General features: G+C 58.6%; 2 protein-coding genes across 9 annotated transcripts in view; one reads left to right on the plus strand and one right to left on the minus strand.

The window, feature by feature from the left end:
• LOC105480383 (protein tyrosine phosphatase non-receptor type 23) overlaps positions 1 to 7,749 on the plus strand; it is a 33,135-nt gene extending 25,386 nt beyond the window's left edge. For all 4 annotated transcript variants that reach the window (XM_011739125.3, XM_011739126.3, XM_011739127.3 and 1 more), the window contains 21 exons: positions 52 to 101; positions 218 to 349; positions 639 to 719; positions 795 to 926; positions 1,012 to 1,059; positions 1,430 to 1,486; positions 1,581 to 1,639; positions 1,814 to 1,893; positions 2,006 to 2,120; positions 2,199 to 2,264; positions 2,667 to 2,812; positions 3,116 to 3,427; positions 3,503 to 3,657; positions 3,751 to 3,902; positions 3,989 to 4,168; positions 4,262 to 6,008; positions 6,104 to 6,288; positions 6,416 to 6,520; positions 6,602 to 6,740; positions 6,833 to 6,946; positions 7,025 to 7,749. In XM_011739125.3, the coding sequence (XP_011737427.2) occupies positions 52 to 101; positions 218 to 349; positions 639 to 719; positions 795 to 926; positions 1,012 to 1,059; positions 1,430 to 1,486; positions 1,581 to 1,639; positions 1,814 to 1,893; positions 2,006 to 2,120; positions 2,199 to 2,264; positions 2,667 to 2,812; positions 3,116 to 3,427; positions 3,503 to 3,657; positions 3,751 to 3,902; positions 3,989 to 4,168; positions 4,262 to 6,008; positions 6,104 to 6,288; positions 6,416 to 6,520; positions 6,602 to 6,740; positions 6,833 to 6,946; positions 7,025 to 7,504 (4,535 nt within the window). In that variant the 3' untranslated portion in view covers positions 7,505 to 7,749. The remainder of the gene's footprint in view (positions 1 to 51; positions 102 to 217; positions 350 to 638; positions 720 to 794; positions 927 to 1,011; positions 1,060 to 1,429; positions 1,487 to 1,580; positions 1,640 to 1,813; positions 1,894 to 2,005; positions 2,121 to 2,198; positions 2,265 to 2,666; positions 2,813 to 3,115; positions 3,428 to 3,502; positions 3,658 to 3,750; positions 3,903 to 3,988; positions 4,169 to 4,261; positions 6,009 to 6,103; positions 6,289 to 6,415; positions 6,521 to 6,601; positions 6,741 to 6,832; positions 6,947 to 7,024) is intronic.
• Positions 7,750 to 8,022: 273 nt separating this feature from the next.
• Positions 8,023 to 24,197, minus strand: part of SCA (SREBF chaperone) — a 66,888-nt gene continuing 50,713 nt past the window's right edge. For 3 of the 5 annotated variants that reach the window (XM_011739129.3, XM_011739130.3, XM_011739131.3), the window contains 20 exons: positions 22,474 to 22,631; positions 21,411 to 21,631; positions 21,122 to 21,227; positions 19,971 to 20,143; positions 19,459 to 19,585; positions 17,904 to 18,016; positions 16,396 to 16,490; positions 14,874 to 14,972; positions 14,497 to 14,715; positions 13,269 to 13,645; positions 12,593 to 12,781; positions 12,259 to 12,460; positions 12,072 to 12,187; positions 11,297 to 11,819; positions 11,114 to 11,199; positions 9,404 to 9,486; positions 9,133 to 9,299; positions 8,878 to 8,958; positions 8,488 to 8,694; positions 8,023 to 8,407 (listed from right to left, as the gene is read on the minus strand). In XM_011739129.3, coding sequence (XP_011737431.2) covers positions 8,162 to 8,407; positions 8,488 to 8,694; positions 8,878 to 8,958; positions 9,133 to 9,299; positions 9,404 to 9,486; positions 11,114 to 11,199; positions 11,297 to 11,819; positions 12,072 to 12,187; positions 12,259 to 12,460; positions 12,593 to 12,781; positions 13,269 to 13,645; positions 14,497 to 14,715; positions 14,874 to 14,972; positions 16,396 to 16,490; positions 17,904 to 18,016; positions 19,459 to 19,585; positions 19,971 to 20,143; positions 21,122 to 21,227; positions 21,411 to 21,631; positions 22,474 to 22,631 — 3,588 coding nt within the window. In that variant the 3' untranslated portion in view covers positions 8,023 to 8,161. The remainder of the gene's footprint in view (positions 8,408 to 8,487; positions 8,695 to 8,877; positions 8,959 to 9,132; positions 9,300 to 9,403; positions 9,487 to 11,113; positions 11,200 to 11,296; positions 11,820 to 12,071; positions 12,188 to 12,258; positions 12,461 to 12,592; positions 12,782 to 13,268; positions 13,646 to 14,496; positions 14,716 to 14,873; positions 14,973 to 16,395; positions 16,491 to 17,903; positions 18,017 to 19,458; positions 19,586 to 19,970; positions 20,144 to 21,121; positions 21,228 to 21,410; positions 21,632 to 22,473; positions 22,632 to 24,197) is intronic. The other 2 variants (XM_071091590.1, XM_011739133.3) reach the window with 2 other exon arrangements.

Consider the following 24,197-nt stretch of genomic DNA (forward strand, 5'->3'; position numbering starts at 1 on the left):
TGGGTATGAGCAGCCCCAGGCCCCCTAACACTGTGTCCCCTCCCTCCCCAGGAGCACTGCACTCCATGCTGGGGGCCATGGACAAGCGGGTGTCTGAGGAGGTGAGGAGAGGGGCAGTGGTGGAACATGTGGACATACCAGGGAGGGGCAGCCTGCCAGTTATGGATGAATCCTGACCCATGGAGTGGACACAGGCCATCCTCCCACTCCCTCCCAGGGCATGAAGGTCTCCTGTACCCACTTCCAGTGCGCAGCCGGCGCCTTCGCCTACCTGCGGGAGCACTTCCCTCAAGCCTACAGCGTCGACATGAGCCGCCAGATCCTTACTCTCAACGTCAACCTCATGCTGGTGAGGAGGTGCCCTGGTTGGAGTGGAGTTGAATCCAGGGAAGGGGATGGCTGGGGAGGGGGCAGTTGGGCCTGGATCCTGGACCAGGCCATGTGCTGATGGCAGTGAGGGACAAGCAGGGGGCCTTGGCTTTGTTGAATCTAGGAGCACAGTGGTGCTGCTTGGCGTGGGGTCAGCTGGGGGAGAGGGCAGTGAAGAGGGATCCCTCAGTCTGCCCCTGGGGAAGGGGAAGGGGAAGGGGAAGGGTGAGGCCTTGGGTGAGTGAGGGACACCTCATGTGTCTCCCCAGGGCCAGGCTCAGGAGTGCCTCCTGGAGAAGTCGATGTTGGACAACAGGAAGAGCTTTCTGGTGGCCCGCATCAGTGCACAGGTAGGGACGGGGCTGATGGGAGGCCTTCATTTTACTGTTGACCCCCCCACTCACTGAGCCCCACCCTGTCCCCAGGTAGTAGATTACTACAAGGAGGCATGCCGGGCTTTGGAGAACCCCGACACTGCCTCACTGCTGGGCCGGATCCAGAAGGACTGGAAGAAGCTTGTGCAGATGAAGATCTACTACTTTGCAGCCGTGGCTCATGTGAGGGCCTGGGGCCCCAGGGTGGGGTGGGGCTGAGTGGCCACAGCTCAGGAAGCAAGTCATGGCACCTCTTCTTCTTTCCCAGCTGCACATGGGAAAGCAGGCCGAGGAGCAGCAGAAGTTTGGGGAGCGGGTGAGTGAGCTGCAGCAAGGAGGGGACTGGGGACCGATAGCAGCCTTCAGTGAGATGCTGGTGTGCTCCCACTCCTTACACACCAGGGGGTGGCCTTCTCTGTCTCACCCTGGCCACCACCTGCTGCAGGCCTGGTGTCTTAAGTGTTGTCCCATCTGTGCAGCCCTCGTCCCTCAGAGTCTGAGGAGGTGGGGCAGGCTCCCCACAGAGCGGGTGGCTGGGGCAGGGCGTGGCGCTGCTCCCGGCTGCCTCCTGAGCTGCTTGTCATCTGATGGGTCACCTGATGGAAAGGCAGGGCCGGGTGGGAGGCAGGAGGAGTAGGGGTCCAAGCAGAGGAGGACAGAGCAGGCTTTCCTGCCACTCTCCACAGGTTGCGTACTTCCAGAGCGCCCTGGACAAGCTCAATGAAGCCATCAAGTTGGCCAAGGTAAAGCTGAGGAAGGCCTGGCTGCCCCTCAGACCCTTGGTTGGTGCCAGCCTTGGTTGGTGCTAAGACCCCACCCCTGTCCCTAACCCCACAGGGCCAGCCTGACACGGTGCAAGACGCGCTTCGTTTCACTATGGATGTCATTGGGGGAAAGTGAGTCTGTGGGGGTGGCCCTGGTTCCCTCTTTTTGTGAAGGGTCCTGTGTCTCTGCTGGCATCTTTGGGAGGAAGCCTTCAGTGCCAGAGAGCGATGTCCTACATGGGAAGTAGGTTCTGGATCTCCACTGACACCCCGTCACTGCCCACTCCCCCTGCTCCTGACCCCCAGGTTCAATTCTGCCAAGAAGGACAACGACTTCATCTACCATGAGGCTGTCCCAGCATTAGACACCCTTCAGCCTGTAAAAGGTCGGGGAGCTGAGAGGTGGGGGCAGAGGTGACGGTGGGGTGGAGACAGGACACAGGAGGCTGCCTCAAGGACTCTGCATGGGCCTGATCTCCACAATTCCCACCTCTCCAGGAGCCCCATTAGTGAAGCCCTTGCCAGTGAACCCCACAGACCCAGCTGTTACAGGCCCTGACATCTTTGCCAAACTGGTACCCATGGCTGCCCACGAGGCCTCGTCACTCTACAGGTGGGTGGAGGGTGGAACAGAGGGAGGCTGGGTGTCTTGAGATGTGGGTCTCCAGCCAATGCTGTGTTGCTTCTGCAGTGAGGAGAAGGCCAAGCTGCTCCGGGAGATGATGGCCAAGATTGAGGACAAGAATGAGGTCCTGGAGTGAGTGTGGGACTTGGGCCAGGAGGCGGAGGCGGAGGCGGAGGCAGGCAGCACGTCCTGGGGCTCTGGGAACCCCAGGGCTGCCTATGCTGGGAAAGGAATGAAATGTCCGTTCCAAACAGGTTTCCCAACACTGCCTTCCCGCCCAGGGTGGTGGGGCTGGTGTGTAAGGCAGGAGTCATGTCTTGGGAGGAGGAGGTGCCTTCTGTCCCACTATTTCCAGCAGTGCCCTGGGCATGTTCTGTGAGACCAGGCCAGACCTGGTAGTAGGGGTCCGAGGTCACAATTTGCTCTCTGCTGAGACCTCAGATTCAGTGGTGGGGCTTGCCCTAGTGGCTCCTTTGACATGGTCAGAGTTGGATCAGCACCCAGCACCCACCTGGCCCTGTTACCCCCCCACAGCCAATTCATGGATTCAATGCAGTTGGATCCCGAGACCGTGGACAACCTTGATGCCTACAGCCACATCCCACCCCAGCTCATGGAGAAATGTGCGGCCCTCAGCGTCCGGCCCGACACTGTCAGGAACCTTGTCCAGTCCATGCAAGGTGAGTAAGGGGCAGAGCAAGCAGGTGGAGGGGAGTGTGGAGGTCATCTGCTGTGGCCTCCTCCATGTCTCTGGTCACCGAGGATGGAGGCTGCACCCCTCTAGGCCCTGGCTTGGGTATCCATGCCCACTCCTCTGGATCAGCATACCTCATGCACCCTGCTCAGTGTACGCATACCTCATGCAGCCTGCTCAGCACACCTCAAGCCCTGACCTGAGGGGGCGGTTCTGTCTCTTTGGGGAGGGGCCCATGGGTGCCCAGTCAGCTTGCCTCAGGGGCTGCCTCTACAATCCACACCCCCAGTGCTGTCAGGTGTGTTCACGGATGTGGAGGCTTCCCTGAAGGACATCAGAGACCTGCTGGAGGAGGATGAGCTGCTAGAGCAGAAGTTTCAGGAGGCGGTGGGCCAGACGGGGGCCACCTCCGTCCCCTCCAAGGCTGAGCTGGCAGAGGTGAGGCGAGAATGGGCCAAGTACATGGAAGTCCACGAGAAGGCCTCCTTTACCAACAGTGAGCTGCACCGTGCCATGAACCTGCACGTCGGCAACCTGCGCCTGCTCAGCGGGCCACTTGACCAGGTCCGGGCTGCCCTGCCCACACCGGCCCTCACCCCAGGTGAGCCCCACCCGACCCCATTGGGAGACTTGAGCTGGGGGTTTCTCTGGCCTCACTGACCACTGTTGCCCACAGAGGACAAGGCTGTGCTGCAGAACCTAAAGCGCATCCTGGCCAAGGTGCAGGAGATGCGGGACCAGCGTGTGTCCCTGGAGCAGCAGCTGCGTGAGCTTATCCAGAAAGATGACATCACTGCCTCACTGGTCACCACAGACCACTCAGAGATGAAGGTGGGCTGAGTGAGCAGGGTGGAGGGACTCTGGGCCCCACCCTTAGGAGTCGAGGCCCTGAGTGTCCATCCCCGGCCCCCACCCCTCCCTCAGAAGCTGTTCGAGGAGCAGCTGAAAAAGTACGACCAGCTGAAGGTATACCTGGAGCAGAACCTGGCCGCCCAGGACCGTGTCCTCCGCGCACTGACAGAGGCCAACGTGCAGTACGCAGCCGTGCGGCGGGTACTCAGTGACCTGGACCAAAAGTCAGTGCCCAGTCCTCTGCTTTTGTCTGGAGCCACCTGGAGCCCACCCCCATGGTTCACCTGGAGCTGGCCCTTCTGCCCACCAGGTGGAACTCCACGCTGCAGACCCTGGTGGCCTCGTATGAAGCCTATGAGGACCTGATGAAGAAGTCACAGGAGGGCAGGGACTTCTACGCAGACCTGGAGAGCAAGGTGGCTGCTCTGCTGGAGCGCACGCAGTCCACCTGCCAGGCCCGCGAGGCTGCCCGCCAGCAGCTCTTGGACAGGTTCGTGTGGCCCTGGGGCTGTGGTGCGGCTTGGGTCCAGACAGGCTGGGGTGATGGGAGCCTGGCCCCACTTCTTCCCTGCCTGTCCCACAGGGAGCTGAAGAAGAAGCCGCCGCCACGGCCCACAGCCCCAAAGCCACTGCTGCCCCGCAGGGAGGAGAGTGAGGCAATGGAAGCAGGAGACCCCCCCGAGGAGCTGCGCAGCCTTCCCCCTGACATGGTGGCTGGCCCACGACTGCCCGACACCTTCCTGGGAACTGCCACCCCACTCCACTTTCCTCCCAGCCCCTTCCCCAGCTCCACAGGCCCAGGACCCCACTATCTCTCAGGCCCCTTGCCCCCTGGTACCTACTCAGGCCCCACCCAGCTGATACAGCCCAGGGCCCCAGGGCCCACTGCAATGCCCGTAGCACCTGGACCTGCCCTCTACCCAGCCCCTGCCTACACACCGGAGCTGGGCCTTGTGCCCCGATCCTCCCCCCAGCATGGCGTGGTGAGCAGTCCCTATGTGGGGGTAGGGCCGGCCCCACCAGTTGCAGGTCTGCCCTCCGCCCCACCTCCTCAATTCTCAAGCCCCGAGCTGACCATGGTGGTTCGGCCAGCCACCACCACAGTAGATAGCATCCAGGCGCCCATCCCCAGCCACACAGCCCCACGGCCAAACCCCACGACTGCTCCTCCCCAGCCCCGCTTCCCGGTGCCCCCACCACAGTCACTGCCCACACCTTACACCTACCCCGTAGGGACCAAGCAACCCGTCCCAGCCCAGCACCACTTCTCTCCTGGGATCCCTGCAGGTTTTCCAGCCCCGAGGATTGGGCCCCAGCCCCAGCCCCATCCTTCACGAGCATTTGGGCCTCAACCCCCACAGCAGCCCCTTCCACTCCAGCATCCGCACCTCTTCCCACCCCAGGCCCCAGGACTCCTACCCCCACAGTCCCCCTACTCCTATGCCCCTCAGCCTGGGGTTCTGGGGCAGCCGCCAACCCCCCTGCACACCCAGCTCTACCCAGGTCCTGCTCAAGACCCTCTGCCAGCCCACTCAGGGGCTCTGCCTTTCCCCAGCCCTGGGCCCCCTCAGCCTCCCCATCCCCCCCTGGCATATGGTCCTGCCCCTTCTGCCAGACCCGTGGGCCCCCAGGCAGCCCCTCTTACCATCCGAGGGCCCTCGCCTGCTGGCCAGCCCACCCCCAGTCCCCACCTGGTGCCTTCACCTGCTCCATCTCCAGGGCCCGGTTCTGTGCCCCCTCGGCCCCCAGCAGCAGAACCACCCCCTTGCCTGCGCCGAGGCGCTGCAGCTGCAGACCTGCTCTCCTCCAGCCCGGAGAGCCAGCATGGCAGCACTCAGCCTCCTGGGGGTGGGCAGCCCCTGCTGCAGCCCACCAAGGTGGACGCAGCTGAGGGCCGTCGGCCGCAGGCCCTGCGGCTGATTGAGCGGGACCCCTATGAGCATCCTGAGAGGCTGCGGCAGTTGCAGCAGGAGCTGGAGGCCTTTCGGGGCCAGCTGGGGGATGTGGGGGCTCTGGACACTGTCTGGCGGGAACTGCAAGATGCGCAGGAACATGATGCCCGAGGCCGTTCCATCGCCATCGCCCGCTGCTACTCACTGAAAAACCGGCACCAGGATGTCATGCCGTACGACAGTAACCGTGTGGTACTGCGCTCAGGCAAGGATGACTACATCAATGCCAGCTGCGTGGAGGGGCTCTCCCCATACTGCCCGCCGCTAGTGGCCACCCAGGCCCCACTGCCCGGCACAGCTGCTGACTTCTGGCTCATGGTCCATGAGCAGAAAGTGTCAGTCATTGTCATGCTGGTTTCTGAGGCTGAGATGGAGAAGGTGAGAGAGGGGCTGGGTGCCCACGAGGGCAGTGTGGGGTGGCAGGACAGGGGATCCTGGAAAACCAGCCCTGTTTTGGTTTGTCTGTCCCTCAGCAAAAAGTGGCACGCTACTTCCCCACCGAGAGGGGCCAGCCCATGGTGCACGGTGCCCTGAGCCTGGCATTGAGCAGCGTCCGCAGCACTGAAACGCATGTGGAACGTGTGCTGAGCCTGCAGTTCCGAGACCAGAGCCTCAAGCGCTCTCTCGTGCACCTCCACTTCCCCACTTGGCCTGAGTTGTGCGTCCACTGCTCTGGATGGTGGCTGGGGGTCTGGGGTGCTGTCCAGTCCTTGGTGCTGGGAGGGATGAGAGCCTGAGATCAGGTCTGGCTCATAGGCTCTTCCCCACCCCATCCTGTCCCACAGAGGCCTGCCCGACAGCCCCAGCAACTTGCTGCACTTCATCCAGGAGGTGCACGCACATTACCTGCATCAGCGGCCGCTGCACACGCCCATCGTTGTGCATTGCAGGTAGAGGGTGGGCCTGACAGTCTCTATGCGGGCTCTTGGCCTGGCCTCATTCCCCAGCCTCATGCCCCCTTCTTGGCACAGCTCTGGTGTGGGCCGCACGGGAGCCTTTGCGCTGCTCTACGCAGCTGTGCAGGAGGTGGAGGCTGGGAATGGAATCCCTGAGCTGCCTCAACTGGTGCGACGCATGCGGCAGCAGAGGAAGCACATGCTGCAGGAGAAGGTGAGGATCTGGGCAGGTGGGGCTGGGATGGGCCTTCTGTCTCCGGGTGACGGGCCCCTGCCTGGCTGACCTGGCCAAATGCACCTGTGCAGCTGCACCTCAGGTTCTGCTATGAGGCAGTGGTGAGACACGTGGAGCAGGTCCTGCAGCGCCATGGTGTGCCCCCTCCATGCAAACCCTTGGCCAGCGCAAGCATCAGCCAGAAGGTGAGGAAGGTTCCCTGGAAGCTGCTGGGACAGCCACAACCTTGGGACTCCCTCTCCTCACCCACTCTGTCTTCTCAGAACCACCTTCCTCAGGACTCCCAGGACCTGGTCCTCGGTGGGGATGTGCCCATCAGCTCCATCCAGGCCACCATTGCCAAGCTCAGCATCCGGCCTCCTGGGGGATTGGAGTCCCCAGTTGCCAGCTTGCCAGGCCCTGCAGAGCCCCCAGGCCTCCCGCCAGCCAGCCTCCCAGAGTCTACCCCAATCCCATCTTCCTCCCCGCCCCCCCTTTCCTCCCCGCTGCCTGAGGCTCCCCAGCCTAAGGAGGAGCCGCCAGTGCCTGAAGCCCCCAGCTCGGGGCCCCCCTCCTCCTCCCTGGAGCTGCTGGCCTCCTTGACCCCAGAGGCCTTCTCCCTGGATAGCTCCCTGCGGGGCAAGCAGCGGATGAGCAAGCAGAACTTTCTGCAGGCCCATAACGGGCAAGGGCTACGGGCCACCCAGCCCTCTGACGACCCCCTCAGCCTTCTGGATCCACTGTGGACACTCAACAAGACCTGAACAGGTTTCGCCTACCTGGTCCTTACACTACATCATCTCTCATGCCCACCTGCCCACACCCAGCAGAGCTTCTCAGTGGGCACAGTCCCTTACTCCCATTTCTGCTGCCTTTGGCCTGCCTGGCCCAGTCCGCACCCCTGTGGGGTGGAGATGTACTGCAGGCTCTGGGTCAGGTTCTGCTCCTTTATGAGACCTGACATTTTTCAGCTCTTTGCTATTGAAATAATAAACCACCCTGTTCTGTGGCCCATGTCTGAGTCTGCCCATTGCTGCCTCAGCTTCAGTAGCACTGGCAGGAACTTAGCACCTTTCGTGGATAACAGGATGGTACCAAACTGTTTGTTATACTACCAGGACAGTTCTTTAAGGGTCCTGCAGTTCTGGCTTGCTCATCCTCCCCGCTTTGCTACCTGTGCCATGCTGTATGTTTCCTCAGCAGCTCTGAGGAGGGTCCAGGCAGAGTGTGTGCACAAACAATTCCGAGAGAGACAAGTAGCTCCCAAAGTGCCTGACAGATGTGGTTTTTTAAAAAAGTTTAATATTACAGTCAGGAGGCAGCGGCTGGAAGATACTCGGCTCTTTCCCCCAAGTCCAGGTTCAGTGCATTGGCCCCCACACAGCACCCCAGACCCCTGCCTGGGCAGGGAGGCCCCATGCTCAGTCCAGCTTCTCCAGCACGGAGGGCACATACACCAGGCTGAGCTCACTGCCAAAGTTGCAGACAATGGCAGCGTTGTCCAGCACCAGGATCTGGCGGGCAGGCTGGGCCTCACTGTTCTTCCCCAGGTAGACTGTCTGTAACAGGTCCCCGTAGTTTAGGTCCCAAAAGGAGACACAGCCTTGGCCGCCGGTCACCAGCAGGTTGTCTGAGATGACACCCAAGCTTGCACCACAGCCCAGATCCTGGAGGCAAGGACATGACAAGCTCAGTCCTGAGTCCTTCCCTAAAGTCCCAAGAATCCTATGATCCCCACCCCCTCTACCTGCTGAATGGAGTAGAACTTGATGCCTGTGCTGCGGTCCCAGATGCTGATGAGGTCATCCAGGCCACTGCTGATGACACAGGAGGTGGTACAGGTGAGGGAGGTGACATCCCCACGGTGAGCAAACACGTGGCTGACCCGGCTGCCAGTCAGTACATCCCACAGGCAGATGGCCCCATCTTGTCCTCCACTGGCCAGCACCATGGTCTGGGGAAACAGGTCAGGGGAGCGGGGTCACTGTGGTGGAGTACCTCTGTCAAAAATGGTGTTCCTGTGCCCTGGTGGGTGGGGCCCTGACTCTGCTTCCTGGAAGGGGCCCAGCTCCCAGGAGTCAGCAAACATGGGCCACAGGCTCTGTACCCCCCTACCCCCGCCCCGCAGGCCCCTCACCTGGTCAATGTACACAGTCGTGATGGCCCCTGAGTGGCCCTGAAGGGTGAAGAGGCAGCACGAGTCCTCCAGACGGAATACCTGTGACAGGGATGGACCTCAGGTTCTGGTCTCTGGGATTTTCCAAGTTATACTTTGGCCGGGAAATGCCCTCTGTCCTTCACCAGGACTCCTCCAGCCTCTCCCTGACAAATGCATCAGGCTCCCACCCTGCGCCAGGCCACTCCAGCACCCAAGAGATGAGACAATACTCACTCTCAGCGTGTGGTCTTGACTCCCAGTCACCAAGCGCCCGGCAGCGGCTTTCAGGGCTGTGATGGGTTTTTGGTGTGCACAGGGCACTGTGTGGGTCAGGCGACAGGCCACTGTGTCACTGCTGCTGTACACTGGAGAGGCAGGGGAACTGCCCCGCCCTGGGGTCCCTGAGGACAAAAGGCCAAGTGAAGGATCTCTGAGAAGGCAATGGGCAGACGGCCCCTGCACATCCCACGAAGTGTGAACACCTGCCCACCCCAGGCCCTCCGACCTCTAAACTGCAGGGGGCTGAGGGCAGTGTGGGTCTCCAAGGAGAAGAAATCAAGGGAACCGTTGAGCCGCGCAGCCACAATCCTGGAAGAGAAGAACAGCTGCCAGGGGCCTCTCCCTTAGAGCCCCAGGAGAGCCCCAATCCTGGGGCTGAGCATGTGGGCACAAGAGAGATAAAGGGCCAGTTCAAGAAGGGTCAGGAGGGACATGGCCAAGAGGAAAGCACATGGTACCAGAACAGATGCTGGAGCCAGAGGGCAACTGCAAATATTAACCTCCTTGTGCCTCAGTTTGTCTGCAAAATAGGGATAAGAGTACCCACCTCACATAATGGTCATGAGAATCAAGTGAGCTAACGTGTAAGGTGGTACCTGGTGAATGTCACATAAGTTTGTAAATTAAAAACAAGCGGAGGGCTCCATGTAGCCTGGAGCTGAAGGGAAGACTGCTGAGGGGAAACAGGATGCAGAGTGGGCTATGTTGGGCATTGTGGAAGCCTGCATTCTCCACATAAAAGCAGCTTCAACCCAATCACAGCCCACACCAATTCCTTTTTCCACAAAGAAGGATTTTTTTTTTGCTCTCCAAAATTCCTAGGTACAGTCTGACAGGCAGGGATGGGTATATTTGCCCAATAACCCCAAAGCCTCAAAGCAGGTGGGGTTCAAAATCTTAATGTAGCGAAAGGCAATGCATGCCTACAACCTCTGCCCATGAATTTGAAGGGCCACACCAGACCTGGGGAAGCCACAGTTGTATGATTGGAAGTGGGTGGACAAAGAGAGACCACAGTCACCAGGAACCCTGAGGATCAGGGCTGAGACCTCGGGGCTTTCCTTAAAGCTAAAACAAGCAGCAAAGGAGAATTTCCAAGAAGCACAGAGGGACCTGGGGAAATTGGCCAGGCTGGAGAGGATGTCAGCCAAGGCCCATGCAGAACCTGTGCTGACAGGAATGACGGCAGCAGCCACTGGCAGAAATCCACAGCACTAAGGGCAAGGGACGCCCCCTCCCCAAGGAAAAAGAAAGACTCCAGCTCTAGGTCAGATGGTGCTGCCACCAAGAGTCAAGGAGCCTTGGAGGAGGAGCCAGTGTGGGACAGGCAGGCGAAGGCGTTCGGTGGAAGGCACCTGGCCATTGGGTGGAGACCCAGGTTCACCAGCTCAGAGGTGGGGCCAGAACCCAGGTGACTGAGACTCCCCAAGCAGTGTGCATGCAGACGGAGCCCTGGCGACGCCCACAGCCAGCAGGCTTGCTGAGGAGGGCAAGCACGACAGGACCAGGGAGAGCAGAGAACAGCCGCCAGCAGCCAAGGAGAAGAGGGTTCTGCAAGCACACTTTGTTTCTGTAACTAAAAATGCAACCAAGATACCCCAGAGGCTCAAGACTGACAAGCTAATCAGAGAAACTGGCTTCATTGAGAAGGGCGAGAAAGGACAGGAGTGTATCACTCCCCACTGTCACTGCTTAAGGCCCTGGGAGGTCACCTTGTGCCAGGCCCAATTCCGAGCACGTCACACCCCTAATGCTTTTGTTACCTTCCCATCCAAGTGGACTGCCCTCTGCTTACACGTGTGGGGCTGGTCATCAAGAAGGTCAATCGAAACATACAGTGCAGCAGTGGACAGGAACCAGGACTCAAGACTCAAGATGAGTATGGCCTAGCCAACAAAGGCTGGGGACATCTGGGGCTGGATCAGGCCACACTCACCTTTTGTCCAAGAAGACCAGAGCGGTAATGCCTGAGGAGACCTCCTCGCTGCTGCAGCACAGCACCCCTTCAATAGCGTCCCACACCTATTAAGTCCAGAGGCTGTGAGCACCTGCCCACCAGAAAGGCCCACAATCCCCGGGGTGGACAGCCGCTCTGCCCACCTTTAGCCCCTCTGCCCACCTCCAGCCGGCCGCTGCTCCGCCCCACCACGATGAGGTGGCCCTGCAGCTCCAAGCTCCAGATGGAACCCTCCGCACTGGGGGCCCAGGCAAGGGAAGGGGAGCCTTTCTCAGGGGAGCCACCCTCGTCCTCAGGGGCCTGGGGCAGCACCGGCCCAGGCGAGGGTGGGCGCAGGGCTGGTGTGCAGACGGCCGCCAGCCCCTCCTCCTGGTACACGCGCTGCACCAGGCGGCTGAAGTCATAGCCTAGGGAGTCCCGAGCGCGGCCACAGACCGCCCGGTGCCGGGGCTCAGGCTGAGTGGGCTGTGAGGGCTGTAGCTGCGCCGAAAAGTTGGTGTCAATTAAGCAGGTGAGGTCAGGCTGGTCCCCGAAGAGGGAAGGCGGTGGAGGGTCCCGGGGGCGGTGTCTCAGGGGAGGGCTGTCCCCAGGCTCCTCTGGGCCAGCCTTCCCACCATCTGAAAGTCGTTCCCAGCTCTCCTGAGCCTCAAGCCCGCTGCCCACGCCACTGTCCCGGCGCTGCCTGCTGGGGGCCAGGATGGTGGAGTGAGAGGGGATGTAGGAGAGGGGGTGTGGGGGAGGGGGAAAGGGTGAGAGGGGGAAGTGAGGGGCCATTAGAGGGGACAAGCGGAGAGGGTGCGGTGTGGGGGTGGGAGGGAGCCTGGAGGGGTTGGGGGATACGTCAGAGGGAGAAAGGAGGAGAGATACATGGCTGCACGGGGTAGGTGGTGGGGTGAGGGGGATGGGGGGTCACAGAGGAGAGGGCAGCCGCACCTACCCTGGGCGCGGGATACGCGTGAGGCAATCCCCGGTCTGTGCGTCCCACACGCAGACGTGGCCTGCCAGGCAACAGCTCACCAGCAGCATGCCGTCGCTGGCCAGGCACTCGATATCCTGCGGGAGCCTGGTGTTGGTGTGGGCCAGGCCCCAGCCCTCCCCTGCCTGGCCGTTGTGCCCCTGCTCACCATGAGGTGGCCGCGCAGGACCAGCGGCACAATCTCCGTCTCAGGTGGCGCATAGCCGTAGTCGTCGCAGGGCAGCTCTCCGCGCCTCCGCCGCCCGGGCCCGCTGCCCGGCTGCCCGTAGTTGCGCGGGCACAGCACGCGGTACAGGCAGAGCAGCAGCAGCACCAACACAATGCCGGCGGCTAGACCCAGTGCCGCCACCCTGCACGGGAAGGCGGACTGCTGTGAGACACACCTCATAGCCTGTCCCCTCCCCTCCTCCCTCTCCCCTACTCTTGCCCACCTGTCCCCCTCCCCGCACTCTATCCCACCCCACCCCACCCAGCAACCTTACTTGTACAGTGTGACGTCTCCATGGGCCTGCACCCCACCTGGGCCCTTGGGTCCCGCTTCCCAGTGCCCAGCAGGTATGGGCCCCGGTGGGGGCCAGGCACTGCGGCCATCCTGAGGGTGCCGGCCCTCCAGGGCCTCCCTCGGGTTCAGGCGGAGTGTGACTGGGATGACAGGCAGCAGGCTGATGTACCTGGATCCAGACAGTGGGCAGCCTCAGCGGGGGGCCCCCTCCCAAGGCTTCCTCCTACTGTGCCTGCCAGCCAGTCCGCTCCCTCCTCCCCAGGCACGCCTCAGCTCCACCGGCCAGACTCTCCCAGCATGGGGGTTGGGGACAGAGGTAGGTCCCTCCCCAGCCCAGCCTAGCAGCCAACCTTGCTGTCCCAGATACCAGCACCCAAGCAGCCCTTCTGACCGTGTGGGGTATCTCCCTCCCCACTCCTGGCACAGGTGGGTGGGTCTCATTCTAGCGAGGGCTGGCAGCCACCTGTGACTCCTCAGAGGAACCTGGGGTTGCTCTTGGGTTATGGCTGCCTAGACCACCAGTTCCCACCTTACAACCTTATGAATTGTTTTAATTATTTGCAGAATTCAAACTGTGGGCCTCCTACATTGGGGAAAGAGGATGGTGAGTTGACACCATCAAGTGAGGAGGTGGCACCTGGCATGGCCCAGCTCACCTCTTGGCCAGCGTGATGTTGTAATAGCTGAAGAGCGTCGGCCAGTGGCGGAAGGACAATTTCCTCCAAAGTTCCTCATCCTCAGGTCCCCAGGTTACCTCTGGGACTGGGCTGTCATGGACAACCTCTGCTGGACCTCCATGCTCAGGTGGCTCGCCTGGCGATGTCTGGTTCTCAGGTAGCTTAGGGGCATCAGGTGGGAAGATGGAGAAGGCAGGGTCCGGGTGGCTGGCGGGCAGCATGCCACTAGGCACGGGCATGGGAGCCAGGGCTCCCTCACCCAGCGGGCTCTGTTCCGTCACCTGGGCAGCGAGGTAGGTGCGCAGCCCTGCTGGGTCTGTGTATACCAGGATGCCAATCCAGACAACGGTGCCAGCCTGCAGTGGAGCAGGGTACTCAGTGGGAGGAATGGGCCTCAACCCCAGCAGCTTCAGCCCTCATGCTGAGAGGAAAGCAGCACGGGGACCTGAGGCCTAGGGATGGAGAGAGGACACAGGCCCCACTGTGTGCTTTCCTCCTGCCTCTCCGAGTCCTCCTGCTAACACCTGCCAGCACTTGCTGCTGGAGGGCCTGCTTCCCTTTCCACAGTTAGGGGCTGAGTTTCTTGGCCTGGAAATAGACTGAACCACCCTGAGGTTTGACACAGAATGTCCCCGTCCCTAATCTCCACCTCAGCTGGGATCAGAAAGCTGCTACCATTCATATGGTCAGCATGGCCAGAGGGCCAGCTGCCTGACCTGCTCCAGAGTCCCCCAGAGGGCCTAGTCTCAGGGAGCGTCAGCCTTCTTCCCGTCTCAGTTCAGCTCCCTGGGAGAGGCACTGCTGCCCCGCAGCCAGCGCAGCCTGGCTGGTGACTGATTTTGCCCAGCACTTTCCACTGTCTGCACACCATACAGCGGCCGATGAAATGTGGCCCAGGGAAATGTGGTGGCCACAGGTGGGTCCATCCCAGAGCACTCGACTAACAGGCTCCTGTCCTGGGCCACTCTCGGGAGAGGATGGCTCCTGTACCTGAGAGCCCTGGAGCTGCTTCTCCCACAGGCTTGTCTCCTCAGAAGCCACCAGGGTCTGGGCAGGGAGGACACAACAGGCAGCTCCCCAGAGCCAGGTTTCCAGGGGCCACCAGAGCCTGAGGAGCATCCCTCGCCACTCTAAGGACAAGTGCAGCACCACAAGAGGCCTGGAGCGCTGGCCCTCCAGAAGAGGGCAGGGCAGGGGTGGCAGGTACCATGATGAGACGCTGTGCCAGGCGGGTGCGGGCCAGGAAGTAGACAACACGCAGCCTCTTGGGGAGCCGCAGGTTTCGGAAGGAAGACGGCTGCAACGTGATGGTGTGGGGTGTGGACGGCCGCACAGCCAGCTGCCGCTCGTAGCGCGTTGGCTGCCCCACTGGCTTGGCTGAGGGTAGGCAGGCCTCAGGGGGCAGCCGCTTGTTCAGGTCCGCTAGCTGTTGGGGGCACAGTGGTCAGGGCCCGAGTCCACCATCCAGAGGGCGCCCGCACAGGACCACTGCCCTGCCCAAGGTCCACACCCTTCTCACCCAGGACTCCCTCAGTACAGCCAGGGCTGAGGAGGTGGGCGGGGCAAGGCTCAGCCCACTCCTACCTCCATCCGGCGAATGTCAATGGACAGGACAGTGGTGAAAAACAGCATCTGAAGGAAGAAGTCAGACACCAGCCCCACGACGGCAAAGAGACAGAACTCCTGGAATCAGAGCACACAGGGTGGGGTGGAGGGGAGGCGGTGCCATGACCTGACTGCCCCAGCCCTAGAGGAGCAGTGCCCAGACTGCAGCCACCTCAGAACCAGCAGGGCAGCAGCAGGCAGGGCACAGCAGAGATGAAGAGAGATGCTGGTTGGTCCTCAGCTCACATACCACTAGCAGCTCACCCTGTCTCCACCAGGGGGCAGCAGAAACCCTCACACTTTCTTCAGAAAGGGCTGAAAGGGGAGGGGGGAGTACCTTCCTTGAATCTTCCGGTCCCCCTAGAGAGGACTGAAGGCCTGATCCAACCTGGCAACCTCTAAGCCCCACCAGCCTGCTCCCCAAAAAGTCCTTCCCCACTGAGCCCCTGCCCTGCTCATGCATCACCAACCCAGCCAGAGCCCAGGCCTGATTCAGGGGCTCTCAGAAAGGTTCCTAGCCAGCAACTGCCCTGGAACAATGGAGAGAGAGAGAGGGATTAACTCTCCTCTAAAATCGAAAAAGGGTGAGCTCTCTGCTCCCCAAGCTCTGTCAGCAGACAGGATTTTCTGAGATGTCGGTGTTGAGACCTCTAGCGCATCACCACAGTGCTACTCGGATCTGGGGTAAGACCGTGGGGTAGACAGTGGCACAGTGGTTGTCTCAGCTCTAACGTCCCAAGGCTACCCTATCCTGCAGATACTACTGTTTTCCAGGAGAAGCAGCCCACAGCCCATCTGTTCTCTGTTCACCCCCATCTCTCAGCTGGCCTGCCAGCCCTGGGGGAAAGATGGGGGAGAAAAGATGGCATCCTCCCCTTCCTGCAACTCCTTTTGGAATGGCCGGCATCAGTCTGAGGTTCCAGCTCAGTGCAGGGCCACCTCCACCTCTGCTCACAGCCCACAGCTGAGCAAGGGCACTTTGCCAAGAGCTGGGTCACTCTGGGCAATGGGTGGTGGCCCTCCACAGGTCAGGCCAGGCAAGGCCTCTTGTCTGGAGATGGCAGCATGGGTCAGGGCCAAAGGAAGAGACCGGAGGAAGGGTCTAGGAACCCCACGGTGCTTCTCCCTCAGAAATGGGAAACAGGTGTGACTGAAATGGCACAGACAGTCCCCAGTTTCTGCCATGCCCTTGCAGCCTCCTCCTGCCACCTGGCTGAAGGGGAAGCAGGCAGGGAGGGGTAGGAAGAGAGGGTCAAGCGCAGAGCCTGCCTGGCTAGGCACTCAATCTCGGAACCCAGCCAGAGTTTGCTGAGCACTTCTGAGTCAGGCGTGCCAGGGGCCATCTGTGTGCTATAGTGATCCGCTTGCCAGGCAAAGAGGTCCCACCTCAGAGGCAAGGATGCCTGTGCTGAAGAGGGGAGCACCCTGTCCATGGCTGCACAGCTGGGGAGCACAGCAGTTGTTTCCATGCTCATCCAGGTGGCAGGCCTTGGGGCCTTACCTGGATGGCAGGCACTAGGGTGAAGTAGCCAATGAGGATGATGCCCAGCTCCGTGGCCATGTTCTTCATGATGGACCAGCTCTCGCTGCTTAGGCCTGCAGAGGGCAGCAAGAGGGCACAGGGCAGCACGTGGCCACTCAGCGACATGACTCACACAACCTCAAGAGCCTCAGAGTGGCAGAGGCATGGGGAGGGCCCCCAGCCCTCTGAAGCAGCCATTCCACCAAAGCACCCCAACCCTCAGGCCCCTGCTAATGCCCAGACTCTAAGGGGCTGTCACCACCACACAGCTGCTACAGGGAACAGGTGTTCACAGCCTGGAGGGTGCAGGGGAGAGCTATAACCATCAGAAGGGGGAAGCAGCAGAGTGGAGATGAGAAAATCCACAAGGAAAGCCAAGTGCCACCCACTCCAGCCACATCCAACCTCCGCATGTGGTTCTTGTCTGGTCTGTATGGGCCAGCATGACAGTGTGCCCACCAGCCACATGGCAGAAGCACTCAGGGGGTGGAGGAGCTGGCTGCGTTCTTCCTCAAGCCCCTTCCTGTGGTGAGCCCTGATCCCATGCTATCACACTGTCACATGTCTAAGGCTCTGTGCTCCTACTGGGCAAGGACTATTTCGCCCCATGTCTTCCTAACTCCATATCCAGCACGGGGCCTGGCTTATCACAGAGGCTCACAGAGGTTTTCTGGATGAATGGACAGCTGCCTACAGTCCTGTTCCTCACAGACATAGGGTGACAGGAGGTGATGAGGAGGAAGACGCTCAAGTGACCAGACCTCCAAGGCCGCTTCTCCCTTTTCTCATTTTCCCCAAAACCCCAGATCCCCAGCTTCTACCAGCAGGGCCAAAGGGAGCTTTTCTGGCAGCCATGAAGGCAGCATCTCTGAAACGGCCAGACCCTGGGGCTTGGGCTAGTGTGCTGGAGTGAGGCAGTAAGAGAAAATACTAGGCACTAAAATCCCCAAACAGAAAGTCACCACCAAATACAAGCCCCACCCACACTGAAGTGCAGTGGCGTGATTACAGCTCACTGCAGCTTTGACCTCCCAGGCTCAAGCAATCCTCCCACCTCAGCCTCTTGAGTAGGTGCGACCACAGGTGCATGCCAGTATGCCCTGCTAATTTTTGTATCTTTTGTAGAGATGGGGTTTAACTATGTTACCCAGGCTGGTCTCGAACTCCTGGGCTCAAGTGATCCACCTGCCTCAGCCTCCCAAAGTGCTGAGATTACAGGTGTGAAGGTGTGAGCCATGGCACGCAGCCTGGTTTGCTTTCTTACTGACACATGAACCAGGACGAAGTACAGTCCAGTGGCCCCATGGCTCCCCAGGGCACACACTCAAGAGCTGCCAGGGCCCAGTGGCCCACTGCATATTATGCTGGAGGCAAGAGCAAGGGACATTTCAGGGGCTCTGTTTGCTCACAGAGCGTCAGCAGCAAGAGGAACAGGCCCCTCTCCAGCCCCTCCTGCAGCCCCCTGCCCAACTCTCCCACTGTGTTACCTTGGGCGATCCGCAGCTTCACCTCCAGGTCTACCGGGGTTGAGACCACGGACTTGGTGAGCACCAACACATTCTCTAACCCAATAACCACCACAAGGTAGGGGAAAATCTCGCTGGGGACAGAGAAGGAGAAGGTGAGGACAGTGCTGTGGTGGTTCCCAACAGACTTGGGCCCTCAGGAAGGCTATGGGGTTTCCAGCCTGTTACAGGGGCTGCTGAGTGACTCCCACAACCACTGGGCAGAAACCCTCCCCTGTCCACCTCACCCAACAAGGCCTGCATCTACACAGTGCTCGGCTTTCAGGCAGGCTCCAGAGCCTTGCGGAGGGGCCAGCAGCTGTCCTGTCTCTAGCCATCTGGCTCAGGGGGGCTGGGAGAGGCCCCTCAGGGAGAGCTGTGCAGCGCCACTGCTAGACCACACTTCTCCCTGCCCTTCCCAGGAGGACTGCTGGCTAAAGACAATGACTGCTGCCAAAACCCACGCCAGTAACTCTGGGTGGACCCATCACAGCTAAATACGCAAGGAGATGAAACCACCCTGAAGGCCCACTCACCTTTGTTGAGAAGCTGTGTGCAGAGAACAACTGTTCCTACAGAGAGCTCTACCAGCTATCTGAGCCCACCGTCCCACACTCCCCGCGGCAGAACCTACGAAAGTCTATGTGCGAGGAACGCCAGCTGAGTTATAACTTGCGGGACCTCTGCTTTGGAGCCGAAGGAAGGGAGGGCCCCTGTAGAGGGTACGGCAGACGGTATGGGAGGGCGGTGTTTAACACCATCAGGCTCAGGAAAGGGAGCAGGTATCTAAGAGCAAGGAAACTACCAGAAACAAAACACGACGTCGATTTTCATACGACCAGCCTGACGGTCCAAGGTGGGGGACAGGCCAATCCATAATCCATTAATAAAGATTGACAGACAGGAAGGTGGGCCTATCCAGAGCCAAGATCAAAGCCTGAGGACAAGCCAAGGGAAGGGCTTCCAGACTAAGGTTCAGAGAGGAGCGGCAAGGGGAAAGTAAACATCGGTGGAAAAGGCAACAAATTACAGTGTGCTCATATCTTCCAAAGAGCTTCCTCTAAAATGACCTATTTCATTAGGCATTTAAATGTTCTAATTACGAAAAAAAAGAAATGTTCTCTATCTCACACCTCCAGTGGCTTAAGCCATCAAGCTGCAGTGTGTGTGCGGTGTGTGTATATAGAATATATAAACACAGATGCACAAATCCGACTACACACATGCAATACATACTCATGTATACACAAACACACATACCAACACACACCCCATATATACACACCCAGCCCACAAATACACACTTCTGTACCTATGGACACTCACTATAGCTAGATATGCTATATACAAACACTAGTATGAATACAAGCCAGACAAAGAAGAGGAAGAAAATATACCTCTTAAATGTCAAAAACGACAATGTGAAGATGTGAGGTCACAGCAAACACCCAGTCCAGGGAAGGCCAAGTACCCAGAAGTGCAAGGCTCTCTGGCCTGAGCCCACCCTGTGGCCCAGTGGAGCCTGCTGGGGACCTACCCGCCATTGAGGGTGGGCGTCAGGCCGAAGAGTGTGCAGAGTCCCACAGACATGAGCAGCGAGCTGAGCACTGTGACCACGGCGGCCAGGGCCAGCCCCCACTTGGACTTGACCATGTCGATCTTCCCTGGAGGGCAGAGAGGGCACATCAGGGCAGCCCCTCCCACAGCCCCCGGCCCACAGGGGCTCTCGGGAGTAGGCTGCCCTGACAGTTGAGGAAGGGAAAGCTCCTGGTTTCACCAAAGGAAAGGGATAGGCACAAGTACTTCCCAGTGTCATGGACATAGTACACCTTTTAGGAACCCTAACCCAGGAAGGGGCTGAAAGTGAGAAGAGCCCCGGACCCACCCAAGCTCCTAAGACCCTGCTGGGGGATAAAGCCCTAGCTCTGACGACCACCAGGTGTGTTCTATCTCTCTACCCCAAGCCACCTCCAGAGGCAGGGAAGCAGGTGACATAGAAATGCCCGTTTAGCTTGGAGAAAGCTCCCGGTCTCCCTGCCATGAACCTACGTGTGGAGAAGTAGATGTAGGCAAACAAGATGATGTAGGTGGTCACAAGGGGGATGAGCTCAGCGACACCAATCTCCTCCTTGAAGTGCACGTGGACCAGGCTCTCCGCCCGAAGGCTGCAGTTGGGGCTGGGGTGCAGAAGCATCAGGCGGGCACGCAGGCTGCCCAGGAACCTGGTCAAGGAGTAGGGTGGGGGTAGATGGAAGTGTTGCTCTTGGTTCCGGGGACAAAGACAATCCTTGGACAGAGGGTCCATTAGGACCTCCCTCCTGCCCCTGTGTTGGAAGGGAACTTCTCTCTGGTGCCTGGGCTTCTCTGTAGTCTCCAGGGGTGCTGGGAAAATCACAGAGGGGCAAAGTTTTCTCAGGAGCCCCTCCTGCTCCTTTCTCAGCTTCCCTTTCCGGACCTACTCTACACTCACTTTTTATTTATTTTCCTATTTTATTTTTTGAGACAGAGTCTCGCTCTGTCGCCCAGGCTGGAGTGCAGTGGCGAGATCAGGGCTCACTGCAAGCTCCGCCTCCCAGGTTCACGCCATTCTCCTGCCTCAGCCTCCGGAGTAGCTGGGACTACAAGCACCCGCCACCTCGCCCAACTAATTTTTTGTATTTTTAGTAGAGACGGCGTTTCACTGTGTTAGCCAGGATGGTCTCGATCTCCTGACCTTGTGATCCGCCCGTCTCAGCCTCCCAGCGTCTGGGATTACAGGCGTGTGCCCCCCACGCCTGGCCTCCAACACTCTTGATTACCAAAGACCCAGGAGAGGTGATCAGAAGCACCTCGAGTGCTGTTGCCAGTTGGGGAGGTGCCTGCAGTGCCCCACTGGGAAGGACTCAGGCCATACAGGGCTCACTAGCAACCAGCTGGGGATGCCTGCCCTAGGCTCAGGAGAGACCAGAGGAGGCACCAGGACACTGAGACTGCCAGCCCTGCCTTAGTCCCCTATGCTTAACCAGCTGTCAGGTCATCCCCATTAAAATGTGGTAGACAGTATCATCTAGTGTAAGTGATGCAAACATTTCAACAGGAGGCCTGGAAACTCTCCAAGTTTCCAGCGGGGCATTCAGAACACTCTAACCAGAAGAGGGACTACTCAAAGCCTCATGTCACCCAGCAGACCAGTCAAGAGCCCAGGGTGCTGTCAATCTTACTTGGCATGGTAGCGCTGGAAGACCAGGGTGATGGTGTAGGAGACCATCCTCTTCCTGGTGTAGAGGCTCACCCCGCTGTACTTCCCGGGAACACCAAACAACAAGTCTGCAAGTAGAAACCAGCAGGTACTGACAAAGAAATGACAGCTACCGCAGAGCCACCAAGGACCCCTTTTTCACCCCCACCCTGGGAACAAAGGGTAAACCCTTATCTGCCTAAGTACACATCAAAAAGACAGTGACCAATGGGCACCCTTGCAGGTCTGAAGGGAACTTGTACTGCGGCTACCTTTGAGTGTGGCTGAAGTCTGCAGGGTTTTAGGCTCGTGCTGGTGGATGGTCCCAATGATGTCAGGATCAGCATGGAAGCGTTCCCGGTCATTCTGCCAGAAATTCCCAGGGGACAGCAGCAGGCATCCATGCTCAGGGAGTAGGTCCCTGAGCTTCCTGAGGCCTGGCAGCAGGTCGGTCACTTGCAGACACAACTCCTCCAAGCTCCTGGTCCCAGAGCTGCACAGGAGACAGGACAAGGAACCTGCTGTGTCTGCCACCACAGGGCAGATCTGCGGTACTTAGGGGACGTCCTCTGTCTGTTCTTCAATACCCCATATTTGCTCTCTAGTAACGCCAAAGAGCCTGACCACTAGGGCAGCAGGGGAAAGTACTTCCAGGTGGCCAATAACCTAACCATGTGGCTGTCTGACTTCAAGTGCATCTGAGGCCCAAAAGCCCATCAGCTCTGAGGACAGGCAAGTGTACTATGAGAGCATGCACAATCCCGCCCACTAAAACACCCTGGCCAGTTCAGTGGATGAGGAGGGACGGGGGTAAATCTGGGGCTTCATTTAGTTCACCAAAATATCTGTCAACGCCACTAGCTAACTAAAACCTGGCAGTGATGCAGCTTGCCAATTACACACATTGTATGCCGAGCCAGCATAACCCAGGGACCCACTGACAGGCAGGGGAGCACAACCTGGGCTGGGGCTTCAGAAGGTACCCCCCGGTAGAGCTTGCTTCTCGTCGGCAGAGACACCACCATTACATTCACACCATAACCCACAGGCAGGAGGCCATGCAGGTCATGAGTCAGCTCAGTGGACACTGACTCCATCTGAGATGTAAGGATGAGACTCAGGGCTATGTGTGTGCCATCTGCATAGGTGTAAGGGGAATGCAGCCACTGTGGACCCTCAAGGATGCTGAGAAATTCAAGGCTGGCTCACCCTCCACCCTTCTTGCTTGTTCTATCTCTGCAGAGCTGACTGGCTCACTGGAGTTACACTGAGGACTGTAACTCTCCCTTCAGTACAGAATGGGATTCAGGGAGGCAAGGGTCCCTGAGGGGGTACCTGTCTCTCAGCACGTGGTTCCGGATCTCCTCCACCAGTTGGAATGCCCGGGACAAAGGTGAACGAAATACATCTACTGCCAGGAGGTTCTTGTGCCAGGGAAACACTGAGGATTTCACAAATATCTGCTGGACATAAGCCACCGGGGCACCCACATACTGCAGAAGAAATGAGGGAGGGCAGAAAGGGCAGCTGAGCACAGGAGGAAGGAACACGGTCCAATTCAAGGGATTTAATGGGCATTGGAAACCATGCCCCACAGAGTTAAAGAAACCAATGACTAACACAAGTTCTTGAGTTTGCAGGATGGTAGATAAGAAAAGAAACAATTTGCTGAAACCCAGAAACTCTCTCCGCTTATGAGATAAAAGAACTGGCTGAAATAAGCTGGAACCAAGATGGCCGACTGGAGTTGTGCAGAATGACCCTGCCGCCATCACAGCCTGAATTTCCACTGCATGTTTCATACTGACTTCCCTGGAATTTGCACATGAGACACATGAGGTGGCATCAAGAGATAACTGGGCATGCTCAAGGACTTTCCAGAAATCCCCCTTCCTTCCACCAATCATCTGCTAATCCTAGTATCCACCCTCTAAACCTTTTCTAATAAAATTACTGCCTTAAAGCCAGCACAGGGAGACAGATGTGAGCTGGACTCCTGTCTCCTAGGGAGTCAACCTTCAATATAAAGCTTTCTTTTCCCCAAATCTCAGTGTCATAAGTATTGGCTTCTAGCACATTGGGCAGCGAGCCTCTTTTGCTCAATAACACATCTACTATGGGCAAAGCGTATGTGGGACCAGGTGTAGGCAAACTATGGCCTGTAGGCCAAATCAGGGCCCATGCCTGTTTTTCTTTTTGAGACAGGGTCTTGCTCTGTTGCCCAATCGTGGCTCACTGCAACCTCAATCTCCCAGGGTCAAGAGATCCTCCCACCTCAGCACCCCCACCCACCAAGTAGCTGAGACTAGAGGTGTGCACCACCATGCCTAATTTTCAAAAATGTTTTGTAGGGACAGGGTATTACTATGTTGCCAGGCTGGTCACGAACTCCTGGGCTCAAGCGATCCTCCCATCTTGGCCTCCCAAAGTGCCACACCTGGCTAACTTCTTTATTTTCTGTAGAGATGGGGTCTCACTATGTTGCCCAGGCTGGTTAGTGCCTGTTTTTCCACCTCCAATTTTTACTGAAGCACAGCCACACCCCTACCATTACTATTGTCTATGGCTGCAACAGAGGCCGTCTGGCCCGCAAAGCCTAAATGCTTACTATCTAGCCCTTTATGGAACATGTCTGCTGACCGCACTATAGACTCCACACTCCCCAAAGCATGTAGCCTGTCTTACTGATCCAGGTTTCGTCACTTGCAGCCGAGTAGCGGGTTTTGAAGATCAAAGGACCCAATTTTAAATCACAGCTTTCCAAACATATGACCTTGGAAACACTTTTGACATCTCTGGATTTCAATTTCCTCACTGTGAAAGAGGAACGACGACATTCACCCTGCAGCATCAAGATGTATGCACACACCACACACGCATACACACAGTGTCTGAGAGATTAGCAGAAATATCAGTAATGAACAATCAGGCACTTCACTTCATCCGACCCTCACAACAGCCTGATGAGAAGCAAGGAGAGGCTCAGGCATCGTGCCCGCCTAGAGCTTCACACTCCAGGCAGAGTGGTGCAAGGACTCAAACCAAGGTTCCCTCACTAA

Source organism: Macaca nemestrina, chromosome 2, assembly GCF_043159975.1.
Source record: "Macaca nemestrina isolate mMacNem1 chromosome 2, mMacNem.hap1, whole genome shotgun sequence".
In the NCBI taxonomy this organism is placed as follows: Eukaryota; Metazoa; Chordata; class Mammalia; order Primates; family Cercopithecidae; genus Macaca; species Macaca nemestrina.